Source organism: Thunnus albacares, chromosome 1 (assembly GCF_914725855.1).
Source record: "Thunnus albacares chromosome 1, fThuAlb1.1, whole genome shotgun sequence".
NCBI lineage: Eukaryota > Metazoa > Chordata > Actinopteri > Scombriformes > Scombridae > Thunnus > Thunnus albacares.
The window spans coordinates 8,544,028-8,558,537 of NC_058106.1; the positions used below are offsets into that span (position 1 = coordinate 8,544,028).

The window sequence follows — 14,510 nt, forward strand, 5'->3', positions numbered from 1 at the left end:
CTTTATCCCTTAAGACAGGTGCTGAGGCATGACATGGCTGCAGAAGGGCTTGGGGCAATTTTGATGTACAGCTGGATATCATCAGCATAGCAATAAAAAGACATCACACGTCTGCTGATGACATGCCCAAGGGGGAACATGTAGAGGGTTAACAGGAAGGGGCTGAGAGCCAATCCCACCACAGGTGACAGGGAGCGATCTAGACCTGCATCCTCCTAGTCAGACATACTCAGTCCTACATTTCTGGTAGGACTGAGTATGTCTGACTAGGAGGAACCACTTAAATGTAGAGTCTGACAGTCCTATGGTGGTGTGGAGAGAATAGTATGATCCACAGTGTCAAAAGGTGCTCAGGTGAAGGAGAATCAGGAGAGAAGGGGATCCTGCATCAGCTTCCATGAGCAGGTCATTCACAACTCTGAGCAGAGCTGTTTCACTGCTGTGTACTGAAGGAAAACCTGACTGAAATTTTTCAAATAGGTTATGTTTAAGGTGGTCCTGAAGCTCCTGAAGTATTACAAGTATGCCAGTAAGCAGAATTATTAAAATTTATACAAATCTCTGTAGGTTGTAATTTTGACCATTACTGTGAAGTTGGCCTGTTTTCATCTCTGTCAGGATATATAAAATAATCATGAAGAATATTACAGCAAGTAGATGATGACCTATATATATACACACCGAGTACATACTTAAAGTCTCAATAGTGAGACCAAGACATTTATACATTCTATGGTGAATGGATATGCTTTGCTGAAAAGCATTCCCAGAGCACCAGATATTGTTTTACAATATGCTGTACAATCTGCTCTTGGCTCTCAGGCAACTGGAGCAGCAGGAGAGCAAGAATAGGAGTGAAATGGACGAGCTGCTTCTCAGACTGTCCAGCTTGCAAGAGGAGAATAGAAGTCTGGCTCTTGACAAAGCCAACCTGAGTGCTGACATGAAGAGAATGGAGGCTGAGCTGGAGCTCGCCAGACAAGCTAACAGGTATGAGCGACAGTATCTTACGTTCTTTGTCTAATATTATCTCACACATGAAGCCCATGGTGTGCCATTTGGATGCCAGTATTTTATCCATAATAAAGACCCCCTCAGACAATGTGTCTGAGACAATCAAAAGACACGCTTGGCAATCAAAAAATTTTATTTATATGGATTTATGCCCTCGGAGCGTTTTTGAAAATGCTGGACACTATTTTCAAAACCAAGCTGCCAGGTCTTAGATTAAGTAATAGGCTAAGTCCAAAAATGTAGAAAGATGTTAAAAAAGAGGTGAAGCAGTCTCTTTGTGAGATGAAGCAGGTTGCTATTACAAAGATGGATGGAGGAGCCGCTCAAAAGAGGGGTGTTATATCACAGCACACTCTTTTTCAAAAGATGGGACAATGTGAAGTGTGTATAAGAGTTTTTTGAACTGTGAATCATGCAAAGCTACTCTAGCGGAGTCCCAGTATAAAAATATAGAGATGGAAATGAGCATAATAGGTCCCCTTTAAGTAAAATCTCTGAAACACAACTGTTTGATATTTTCTTATACAGTATCGTTAAATTCATAACATGCTTATTTAAAGCCCCTACACACCCACTGTCCACCCAGAGAGATGTTCTCACTCATTTTTCCTGATTAGACAAGACTACACTATGTTGGCGTGTCTTTAATTGACATCTCCTCAGTCTCTTGTTGCTGTGTTAGAGCAAGACAACCCACGCCTTTATCATTCATATAAGTAGATGGAGTTAAGTGATCTTACACAATTCCCCGCAAAGCTCTGTCTAACTTCAACGTGAGCAGAGTTCAGTTTTGAAGTTCACAGTAGCTTTGCAACAGCATTACATATCCTACTATACTATAGATCAGATTATGTTCCCACACTGTATGATATATTTTTGGCAGAGGATTACAGCTGTTCTAAAATCTGTTCTGGTCTGTGGAACTTTCTGCTCCCTGTAGACCTGAGCTGAGATTAATTTGGACTTCCTCATTTTGAAGTGTGAAGATTTTCAGAGGGTGTTTGATTAAACAACAGTGGCGTCACCCCCATCGCATCAAGATGGCAGGGTCTCTAGATATCATCCAATTGACTCTGTATCTCTCCTCTATTTTATGTTTTCTACCCTTCCATCCGCCGTGTTTCTTTCCCTTAACCCCTACTACATTTTTAAATTTCCTCCCTTCTCCACTCCACATTGCGCTCCTGTTTCCCTTTCTGTCTCATTGTTTTTCCTTCTCATCTTTTTTCTCGCTTTCTTCAATCCTACCCATTCTCCTCTTTGCTCCTGTCATTCTATCATTAGGAAGGCCGAGAGGAGGATGAGTGTATTGAAGCAACAGAGGGAAGAATCTGTGCTGAAAGAGGAAAAGACTCGACATTACCTGGGAGCTGTCATTTCTGTAGCGGAGCATATTTCCCAGGAGAGGGACCAACTATTGCAAATGGTACTAACTAAAGATTCTGTATACACATGTTGCACATATTACACATGGTATTACTAACACCCTCCTGAAACCAAGTATGTTCTTACAGATACATACCCCTGACACTTCTCTCACTGCAGAGAAACAACATATTATACATTGAACTTTTGACAATGCAGAAATAAAGACCCATAAATGATTGTACTGACACTATTGACCTTGTAGAAAGATGAGTCCAGTTACAAAAAAGAAAAATTTTGAAAATGAATGCACACTGAGCAGACGGGGCAGAATGACAGTTTATGGAATTGTGTTACTTTAGGTCTTACAGTGTCGCTAGGAGTGCCAGCTAAGGTATTTGGCATCAGATGATTGAACTCAAATGCAGGCAACAAAACTCAGCAGACAGGGCTCAAAGGCAGATTACTTTGCCATTTGTTAGGCTTGTAACCGGTGTGCCGGCAGGTAAGACTGCTGACTGGCAGACAGGAATCACTCAAATGCTACAGCAACAAGGCAACATAGACAATCTGGCAAATGCCTGATAAAGCTGCTCTCTACATATACTGAGGAGCTAATGAGTAATAAGGAGCAGCTGTGCAGCATGTGGCTGATGACAGCACTGTCATTTGATTCACCGAAGCATAAAACTCTGAGGGCCAAACTTACTAAGCTTTTTGATCCCTGTTTCTGTGCCCAGAGCATGTCATTTATCAAACCAGTGCAGAACCCTGTGAGTGCAGTCTGCCTGTCATCTTTGTGTCAGCATGGAGATACAGGGAGGATTGTTGAAATAACAGTGAGTTATGATAAGTGTGACTGATTAAGTATTCTACTGAATTTACTAAGGTTCCTGCAATTTGAAAGGGTTGTTTTTCAGGGAGTAAGCATAAATAGCGCAGGTATACTAACAGGGAAGGCTGTACATACAGGAAAAGGGAAATAATTTATAGATGATAACATTAATTTAATAACTCTTCTTGCATTATTAAATGCAATTAAGTGTATTAAAGATATTAAAAATTAAAGATTAGGTGATATTATAATTTTATGAGTAATAGACATTTTAGATAGAGCTAGGACCTACGAGTAAATGTTTTGAAATTTTGAAAGAGTGACATTTCTTTACAGAGTTAGTATTCTCATTGAGAATCCCATCCACCCCTGAACTGAATCCATACTGAGCTCTCCTTCGCTTGCAGAAGGTGTCTGGAGGACAGTAACAAGCTGCTGCCTTAGTTCCATGCTTCATACTGCTGTAATTCTAATCAGGTTTTGATAAGGTAGCGTGTTCCCAAGAGATAAGTGACTTTAAATATCCTCAAAAATGTCAGCTAGTTTACTAAATTTGCTTGACTTTCGAGTATGCTGTTGATAGACAGTAAAGCGAAATGAAGGAGCTGATTTATACAGCTGTCACCTAAAACAAGGTGACAATCAAAAGCAGATAAAGTATTATTTCTTTAACCAAGGTTTCAATTTGGATTTTCTTTCAGTTGATGGTGTATAATTGAGAGAGGGAGAAAGGAATGATGAAAATGAAGGAGAAAACGTTCAGTAAACTATGTGCTTTTTGATCTATTCTCTGCAAGAAAAACATACACAAGCATGTAATCACAGAGAACGACTAATTTATTTTCTTACTCTGTGGAACATTGTATTGATTAAAGGAAGACTGTCAGCTTTCTTTTAATAGCGCCTTTTCTTCTCTCAGAGCCTGGATATCTGACTGGGATCACATCATTATAAGGACGACCTGTAGTACAGTACACTTTTAAGCACATGAACAAAAGCTTCTTTAGATTTTGACTGAGGTCTGCTGTTTCTCTTTACTGCATTTTGCATTGAATATCTATCTCTAAGAGTCCTGCTTATTATGCTATTAATGACTTGAACTGTCTCAAAAAGATAGTTCATTGGTTGGATTTGTCCAAGATCAGCAAGCTGAGAAAAATCAAAGTGTAGAAATGCTGAAATTTAAAATACCCTATAAATCAAATGACATTCCAAAACATTAACGTATAGCACAATTAAACAATGAAACCTTCTTTTAATATACAGGTGCACATGTGTACCTACTTTTAGAGGCAGATAATTGTAGGACTGACCCTTTCAAATGAGTAAATCCAACATAAATGCACAATCAACCTCACTTGTATTCTGTTAGGTGCAAAATCCTTGTTATATCATATGCAATAAAAGAGAGACTTTTACGCTTTGGTTATTAGACACAGGATACGCCTCAGATGAAACTGTTCTTTGAAGACTGTGCACCCATTGATGGCACGTCTCTAGATGTGGAATATATCCAAATGACACAGCCCATGTTGTCCAGTTCATGTTTTCTTCTGTCTGTCCTCCTCTTCTTAAGCCCACAAAGAAGATCAACTCTGGTTTTACTCATAGATCTATTTCCTGAATAACAGATAGGAAAGAGATGTATGGTTTATTGTATAGAGTGATATTTAAGCAAACTAATATTGTTAGAATACCAAAATGAAACACTAAGGTAACACAGCTCCATGTCAGCCCCAATGAGGTGAATATTGGACTTGGTAAACAGTTGCAATTTATTTTTAGCTGCTGTTTGCCTGTTTTTGGAATTGTAAAGGACCAGGACCAATCCACTTCTCTTGTTTTTAAGAGGGCTGACATGGAGCTTTTGTGTTGCACCATTGCACAAGGCTGAGCAGATAAGAAGTCACTATTTGTATCCCCGCAATGTCCATGTACAATTTTCTTATCTTCCATATTTACAGTTTTAGAACTTTCAAAATATTCATGCGTTCAGTTTTAGTACTTGAAATGGTTATACAATATTAAACTAAATATAAGCTGTTTGTGATTCACCCATTTATCAACACAGGACTACTGCAACAGTTTCAAGTCTTTCCTTCTTTTCTTCTGTCAACTTCTCTCATAATCCCTTACTCCCTTCATCCAATTGTGCGTTCTGCCTCCCCTCTGTGTTCCTTTCCTAGATCAGTAACCCCTCATCTTCCCTCTTTACCTCCACAGGCTTCGGTTATTCAGCAAGAAAAGCAGGGATTCATCAGCAGGATTCTGAATGGCACAGTTCGATTCGGAAAACTACAGGAGGAGGTCAAAGTGAGTTCCTTTATTCAAACATCACTTTCACACCACAATTAACTCCCCTGATAGGCCCATTTTATCACATGAGAGTGTCGTATCGGCATTTTCGAAAAGGTAAACCTTGCTCACCGATCTCTACAATGGCTTTGCTTTGTGTTTTAGTGGCCTGCATAGAGAAGGTTTAGGTCGGAGCTAGATCTGTTAAACCCTGAAACCAGGCCAGATTGTGAGGATACAACCACAGCTGGTGTATCGATCAATCAAACTGAAGCACAGCATTTTACCTAAAGTTAATTTTGCCCAAGATAGCCCTCCAGTCTACTTCTTATTGATCACCCCATTCCATTGTACTTCTTAAACCATCCTCTATCAGTCTCCACCACTCAGAAAGAATAAATTGACAATCATTTGCTTCTCTGAGATTGCCATCTCTCAAACTGAGCTCATTAAATCTTTAAGGACTTTATTTTCCCAGAGTGTAGAATCAACACCAAACACAATCAGCTTATTAAGTGTAAAGGAAACACCAACACCATGATCTCTAATGACAACATAAGTGCTGTGTGTGCTGATCTCTTTGTCTATGGTCCACTGATCTTAGAATGATCTAGAAGCACGGCTCTGCACCATGGAAACCTAGTCGTTAGCTACTGTAATTAGCCAGCCCAGCCAGTGGCTGGTGCAGGTATCAATCAAAACATGTTTTGCCACGCCTACACAGTCTTTAGAAATGGTCTAGACAGCAAAATGAACTGTTTTTGAAATAGGTTTTCAGATAGTTCTGAACTTTATTTTCACTCAGATTTTTGTGGATGCTTTATAAAACATTCAACTTTGATATCATAGATGCATTTTTACAATTTCAAGCCTAATTTCCAGAGGCTTTAAATCACAATGTCTCATTTTATACTTCTTCAAGTGTTCAATACAGAATAGGTGACATGCGGCTGCAGAGACTTAGGAGTTGCTTAATTAATTAATTAATTAATTTTTCAGGTTTGTCTTAAAACAATATTAAGGTCCCCATGTGAACACTGAAACAGCTTCTTCTTGCCATAATCATTCCTCCTGTTCATACTGGCCATTAGAAAATCCCTTCATAATGCACTTACAATGTAAGTGATGGGGGCCAAAATCCACAGGCCTCCTCCTGTGCAAAAATGTATTTAAAAGTTAGGAAACACAAAGTAGGAATTTGATGCTAAAAAGACTGTAAATGTGGCAGATACCCACTTGGTGTGACTAACTCAGACTGCTGAAGCCTCATATAAACTTCAGATGAACTTTTAAATGCATTTTTATACAAAATCACTGTGTTGACACACTGTCACTTACATTGAAAGCGCATTTGAACCTGACTGTTGTTTTAAGACAGACTTGAAAAACTGTGAACTCGTCCTTTAAAGGCACTTAGAGCGAAAACATACTGTACATCAGGGTTTACGTTAGCCAGCATATGCTGGCCTTTTGCTGGTATCACATGTAGTTGTTGTAGATGAAAATATCAACAGCCAAAATGTCCGGTGGGAACTATGCTGATTGCCAAATAAATAAATAAACTCATTAATAGCATATTAAATAGTCTAATATTGCAGGACCTATAAGAGTTTGGTTTTGTCTCCGCTGTTAAGACATTGAGAGATTCACTGAGTGTTTGGTCAGGTGACTAAGCGTGGCATGAGATTGAAAAGCCGCACACTCCAGCAACAGCCCTGCACTTTGGCTCAACAGCAGTTAACACAACTGGGAAAAGTCTTACCATTTTCTCTCTGGTAACATTACATCCCTCATTGACGCAGTGACACAAATGAATCAGCCTGGAGCTCCAGGGTTAAATAACATGTTATTGTTCAGTAGGAGGTTTAACTTTTCCCCGCCCTAGTGAGAGGTGGGCTCAGGGAGACTGTGGCAGGTATAGGTGGTGGTGCATCTGCAGGCTGCATTTTAATTAACAACAGCAAAGCTATTTGTTTTATTTTATTGTTGTAGCCTATATGCTTAGTTTGCAAAGTTTGTGAAGAATTCAGTCTGCTGACTAAAATATGTTTGTTGGATCATAGCGTTTGTGTTTTTTTGTTTCATTGCTGTTTAAATGTAGGCTATTATATGACTATTTTAACACATGTCCGGTAGTTGATCTATATGGCCGGAATTCTGGAATATTGGCTGTCAAAAAAAAGTCTAGCGTAAACTCTGCTGTACATGATGGAAATTTGTAACTTTCAATAGGCTACATGTTAAAGGTAGAATCAGTCATTCCGGAGAAAGATTGTTGATATTGAACTAAACACGCAAACAATTAAACCCCTTCCATCGTACTCCTCCAGAAGTTCCACCCCCCAAATTCATGGATGCATATTGCAAATGCAGCAACCAAAAGAGAAATGTGGTGGAATCCAGAGTGATGTGTCAGCTGTAGAATCACTTCTGTTCATTAGTTTGCTAGCCCTCCCCCACCATTCAACAGGTGCTGTAGATGGGGAGACTGTCATGTCATCACACAGACAGCTGCTCTGATGACTTCCCCCTGTTCTGTGCACAAGCACTAACGGCCCCTGCTGATTGGCTGGAATAGTGTTGTGTGGCTCACTCCAAGCCACTGTGTTTACATGCCCATTTACAGAGCCAGTGCTTGTTTGAACACCAGATTTTTTTTCACAGCCAGTGGACCGTGAGGAGACATTTATTGAATTTGACAAAAAGTGTATTGGATTAGCATCGCTGACTTTACCTTAAGTCATGGCTTTTTCCTCTGATGTAAATGAAAACAATAAGATAACAGTAACAATAGTAAAACAATAACAGTAAGTAGTAATTTAAAAATGTGATACCAGGCCTGTTGTAGACATGTATGATCATAACTAATCACACACAAGTAGACACCCTTACCTTTTTCTCCTCATCCTTTAATTTTGACAAAACTACATGGATGTGTCCATACATCCCTTTCCATAGAAATAAAATGGACCTTATCCTAGTAAATCACCATGACAACATTAATACATCTTCACTGCCATCTTGGTTTGAAGCTTACCTCTATGATTGACAGTTGTCCTGCAATACCAAGTGCTGCAGCCTTTGTTTATTTGTTTGTTTGTTTGTTATGCTGAACATGAACATGACATTAGTCTGGCAGCATTAATGCCTTGTTCTGGGGCTATGCTCTGTGTGTTCCAGCTGTCAACAGCTCTTGTCACTCAAGCAACAGCAAGGAAAAACATCTCAATGGTTCTGACAATTTTATTAGTGTCACTATAGCAACAGCCCAGAGAGAAAGAGGTGTTTGTGTGTGTATGTATGTGTGAATCTATTGGTGGTGATCAGACCACTGAAAGAGGAGAGCTAGATGGTTAGAAAGCCACAGCAGTGAATGAGCCACCCCCCTCATTCACTGCCAGTGACTCTAGAGATTGATTAACACTTAGTAGAATAATGCTCTTCATCTAGGTGCTGCAGTGGTTATGCTGGAGCTGTATGTGACCTAGAGATTGTTTTTAACATAACCCTAACCAAATAAAGCCCCTGCTTAACCATAACCAGGGCTGATTTATATTCTAATTTTTAATCATTTAGTCTTTAAAATGTGAAAAAAATGTGAAAAATGCCCATTACAATATCTGAGACCCCAAGATGATGTCTTCATATTGCTTGTTTTGTCCAACCAACCCAAAGATATTCAATTCACAAGCATATGAAACAAAGAAAAACAGCAAATACTCACATTTGAGAATCTAGAACCAGAACATTTCTCTGACGTATTATAAATTGCTTGAAAGAGTAATTGATTATTGAAATTAATTTCTAGTCTACTGAATCAATCAATAAATCAACTAATTGTTTGAGCTCTACCCAATGTAATAATGTTTTGCATTCTCTTATTCGCTTTATGAGAGATATTTACAGTCATGGTGAGGAGGAGGTCTGCACTGCACCAGAGGTCCTTTCTTCAATCTGCCCCATGCTGACTAACACTACAGACCCCCGAAACATGTAAAAACAAACAAACAAAAAAAACTCAGATCAACCCATATCGGCCAATTACCACAGTTTTTATTTCCACACAGCTCGTGTAGCCATGACAGGAACATTTTTGAGAAGGTTCAGCCACAACATACACACTGTACTGTAGCCATAAGTCACCCTTAACAATCTTTTTTTTTCTGACTTTGTCTTGACAAACCTCTTATTTTGGTATTGTTAAGTCTACTATACACACAGTGACTGTTTTACATTTACAGTACCAGTCAAAAGTTTGGACACACTTTCTTATTCAAGTGAATGGGAAGATGTGTCTGGTACTGTAGGTCGTTCAGAGGTTGCAGTTGGAAAGCTCTTCTCGCCAACATTTTGATTCTGCTATTATTCTTGTCAGCATTCTCTAGCAGTCTGTCAACTAAACAAATTTTCAGATGCTTTTCCACCTCCACAAGAAACAAATTGAATAAGAAAGACATTTTGGTGTGATGTTATTCCTTTATAGATAATAAACAAAATAATATATCATCAGGAATTAATAGCTCTTTACAGATTCAGTTCACAACACAGACAAACTACACATAAGACAAGAGAATGGTATAAACACAGTAGAAGCAGTATAAAAGGAAACAGATTTACAGACAGAAATGTATTTAATTTCAACAATCTTGATCCTGATCCAAGTCTCAACCCTACACTTCTATACATTACTGGAAAGAGGTGCAGGGGCAGCAAACAGATTGTGCAATTAAAACAACATATAGGTAGGTACAATTAAAATTGGAATCAAAACAGCTGACAAATAGTGTCAAATAGCTACTGTTGTCCCACTATTTGGGCGAAACCCTTTTCTTTCATAACTGAATCTGAATAGAAGCAAGAATAAAAACCACAAAAGCTTTAAAGACTTCAAGACTTCAGCCTCTTAAAAATGTGGCAATTCCAATAAAGTCATTGAAAGTGATCACAAAATCAGTCAGAAGTTTTAACTAATTCATATACAGTATCTGTTTCACATGGGAGGGAAATATGGTATCAACGAGTCACAATATTTCAGAATGGGAAAAATCCAAGATGTGTATATGTATCAGTGCAAAAATATACAAAAAAAAGTCAGTAAAAGTGAACAGTAAAAGGACACATAGTTAATGACATAGAAATACATCAGATTTAACCCAAGCTTAACAGTCCTCCAGTAAATCCCATGTTTTTTTATTTATTATTTACCCCAAACGACTTAGTTTTGCAAATGACTCAAACGTACCAGATGCAGTCTTTCCCAGCCCCCTCCCAGTTTGATTACCTCAAACCATTTCTCAACTTAGTGTTCAAAAGATACTTAGAATCCACAAGATGGTGCCTGCACTTCACTGAGCCTTTTCACAAATGTCCCATTTTAAAACTCAATGCTTATATTCTCTGAAAGACATCAAAATCAAATGGCAACCTTACCTTTTTACCTGTCTCAGTCAGATTTTCCACAGCAAAGTCACTTTTACATTTCACTGTAGCTGGTAGGGGGCCTCTGAACTCGACGAGACACTTATCCTCACAGCAGTTAGCAGGTAATTGATTCAGAGATGAGAATGTTAATTTAAAGTTTTCCCATCTCTGGCTTTCACCTTTGATACAAAACTAAAATGCTACCAAATTTCTGCAGTTGCTTGTTTTTTTAGTCTAGAAATAAAAACTCGACACCCAATTTTAGTTCTCATTTGATTGTTTTAATATGTGTCACCATCTTATGAACTGAATGGATTGGAAGTGTGTGCTATAAAGAGAAGGCAGATTGTGAATACATTATTCATGTGTAATTAAAATTCATGCCCCCATCTCCTTGAAACACCTGAAAATGTTAAATATTTTAGTGACTGCATGTATAAATATAGCTAGGTCACATGTTTGCATGACCCATGCTGCTTGACATCAGTGTGAGATGACATACAGTTGTTATTTCCTCCATCTTAGTTTGCATTCATTTTCCAGGAACCTTCACTTGGGTGTAGGATTACGTGACTAATTGCGTTTGGTCATGTGTGTGCCTAATATTTATTGTGCACATTTATGACTATATGCTCATGTCCTCGCCTCAGTCCTCGTCATTTTACGATATGAATTATGACAGCAAAAGGCATTACTGGCAATCAGCTAGGCTAAAAACAAGGCTTACCTAGTCTGTTGTAGGTCACATATTGGCCTTTGTCGTGGCTAAAAAACTGACATCCATAGAAAAGTTTGGTCTCATCTTGAACTGGAGGATCTGCTGATTAATTCCATACCTGATATGTAACGATCCACTTAAGTTAGCCACGATACGAGATGAATAAATGCCTGTTTTTGTTATCTTCACGACCATCTTGACTGTACACACCTGGTGGAGATCTGCACTCTACTAAGTGCACTCTTCTAGTTTCTTCTGTTTTCTGGGTGTTGTGAATTCTGACCTTCAACCTCCTTGTTGTTGCTGCTTGTGCTTCTACCATTGACCTCAGTGTCACTTTAGCTAATTGTGTCAGCTAGACTTGGTCAATAAATTGTAATCCCATATTAAAACTTGAGATATGCTGATTATCAGAGCAAATTTATGGAATATTCATTGTTTAAAGGCAGTTTTTGCTCCATTTTTAAAGCATAAAAACCAAAATAGTAAAACCAAATTCTTTATTATCACAACCTTTTGTTTGCACAATCTACACTTCAGTGCACTACACATTGTCAAGTAATGCTGACTAGTGCCACTCTTCAAGAAAGAAACAGTCGCTATCATAGCTGTTAACAGTGAGGTCTGTGACAGTGCTCTCATATATTCAGGGTTGTCTTTTATTGAGACCAATATGGTAATTTTCTTTCCAGAGGAGAGTTTTTATTAATGTAACCTGCCACTCAGCTAACAGAGATGAAAGGCAGGGTCCTGTACATGTCAGACATATAACCAGCAGGACAAATGCTCCGCTGACAAGCACTGTGTCAAACAGCTCTGCCAACTCAGACAGAAAATCTCTTCCCACTGACTGACCTGCTGCTCTTGTGTGTCATATATCATTTCTTTGTTTGTATTTTCTGTCACTTCTTATTTTGCTGTATAAACCAGTCTCCACACTCTACTGCTGTGTTGGTATAATCATCAAGGTACTTCAAAATGATGAGAAATGATGAGAGGCCGACTTCTAGAAACAGCACTGCTGGTAGTTTTCTGCTGAAGTACAAATAGCTCTCACCTTTATGATTTGATTGTTTTTTTATAACAAACAGCCCACGTCCCCCTAAGCTTGATGATACAGATGTCTGATTAACCTGTGATGATAGTGATGTTGATGATGTGAGTTGTTGACTTTTAAAACTGAATGCAACACAACAGAGTAATACAAACAATGACACAAGCAACGTATAGAAAATAATTCTCCATTTATTTCATTGTCTAGTAGCTTTTGTAATCAGTAGTGTGGCACTAAGCTGAGAGCTGCTGATATTAGATCATACACAGAAACACAGGAAAACATTGGGGGAGTGGGCACAGAGACGTAGAAAGAAGTTGACAAAGGAAAGATAAGAAAAAAAAAAATAGAACCCCAACATCAGAGAATTAACTGGACTTACATTACACAGGAAAGGTTTAGCACAACGTGATTTTTTTCCAAAATGCTGCATTTCCATTTTGATGAAAAATATCATTACCTGAAGTTTATCACTGAATATATCTAAAAGTCAACAGCCTAGGGCCCTCAGGTATCAACATTGTGTGATAAAGTTGTAAATTGACTCTTACGAGTAACATAGAATGCCTGTGAGCACAACAAAAAGTGTAATTATGTGCATATGTGTGCATATGCTTACTCAAAGGACACCTGTAATTGCACTGTTAAATCCCACAAGCTCTAAACCACCATGCTCATGAACAGCAAGTTCCCCCTATACACTGTAATGAAATGCTCTGAAAGTTATTTATTATCAAAACCCTTCTCTTAAGTGCTGCTGGAACTGTCTCTCATCGCAGGGAACGACTGCAATGATCCAGAATGTCTCAGAGGAAAAGCTTTTGAAACACTCTCATTTATATTTTGGTCATGAAGCTTAAAGAAACAGAAGAAACACTTTTTTTTTTTGCATTTTTTCTCTAAATACATGTGATATACTGTGTAAAGCGTTTGAAATTACATTTAAAAAAATCAAATAATTGTCAAAAAACTACATAGTTTATGGTGCAGATGCCTGTCAGAATGGTAGGGGTGTTTTTGTCACATGCAGATAAAATCAAGAGGCCACATGAATACATATGCACATAACCTTGAGGTGTCACACAACAACAAATCCACATGGCTGAGATATGGCAGTATGTGCGACATGTCATGAGCTTTTTACAACCTAAACCAAAAATACTACAGAGCAGCTTTGCTACATTCAATCCAACAAGAAACTGAATGGGAGATCTGTTGCTAAACGTTGAAAGACTATCAAAAAACCTGAGATATAAGTCTGGCTTTTGTGTCACATGCTCTAAATTGATTGAACACAACAACCTGAATGGTGTATGTGTGTATTTGAGGCAGAGAGAGAGAGAGGGAGAAGGAGAGGAACACATCAATTAAGCAATACTAACAACCTTGTTACACCTTTGCCTCAAGCTACAGCTGTAACAGTAAAACAGATAACAAATTGGATATTACAGCCAATTCACAGTTAATTTGGTAATTCATATTGAGTTGTGTTTCTTTACTTGAAGTATTCATAATTCTTATGGTGAAAAATCCAGCCAATTAAACAGTATTTTCCATTAATTTTCCTTGCATTGTTCAACAATACACAGAGGTTGGCAAGTTGCTATTCTCTCAACTCTGGCTAATTCATGACCTGTCAACCACACACCTATGGAGGAGCAATATTGTGTTTTACATGGAGTGTTTCAAACCAGATAGAAAGATTTTGTGACAGACATATATCAACCCATAGATGTCAGTGCACCAATGCTTTTTCTCCATACAAAATACAATTATTTATGATACTTTCAGTACCTGATGGCAAGACC

General features: G+C 38.3%; 1 protein-coding gene across 1 annotated transcript in view; it reads left to right on the top strand.

The window, feature by feature from the left end:
- The window catches only part of cep89 (centrosomal protein 89), a 63,406-nt gene that overhangs the window by 14,278 nt on the left and 34,618 nt on the right, over positions 1-14,510 (top strand). Inside the window, exons 14-16 of the mRNA XM_044366878.1 lie at positions 823-990; positions 2,299-2,440; positions 5,438-5,527. Coding sequence (XP_044222813.1) covers positions 823-990; positions 2,299-2,440; positions 5,438-5,527 — 400 coding nt within the window. The remainder of the gene's footprint in view (positions 1-822; positions 991-2,298; positions 2,441-5,437; positions 5,528-14,510) is intronic.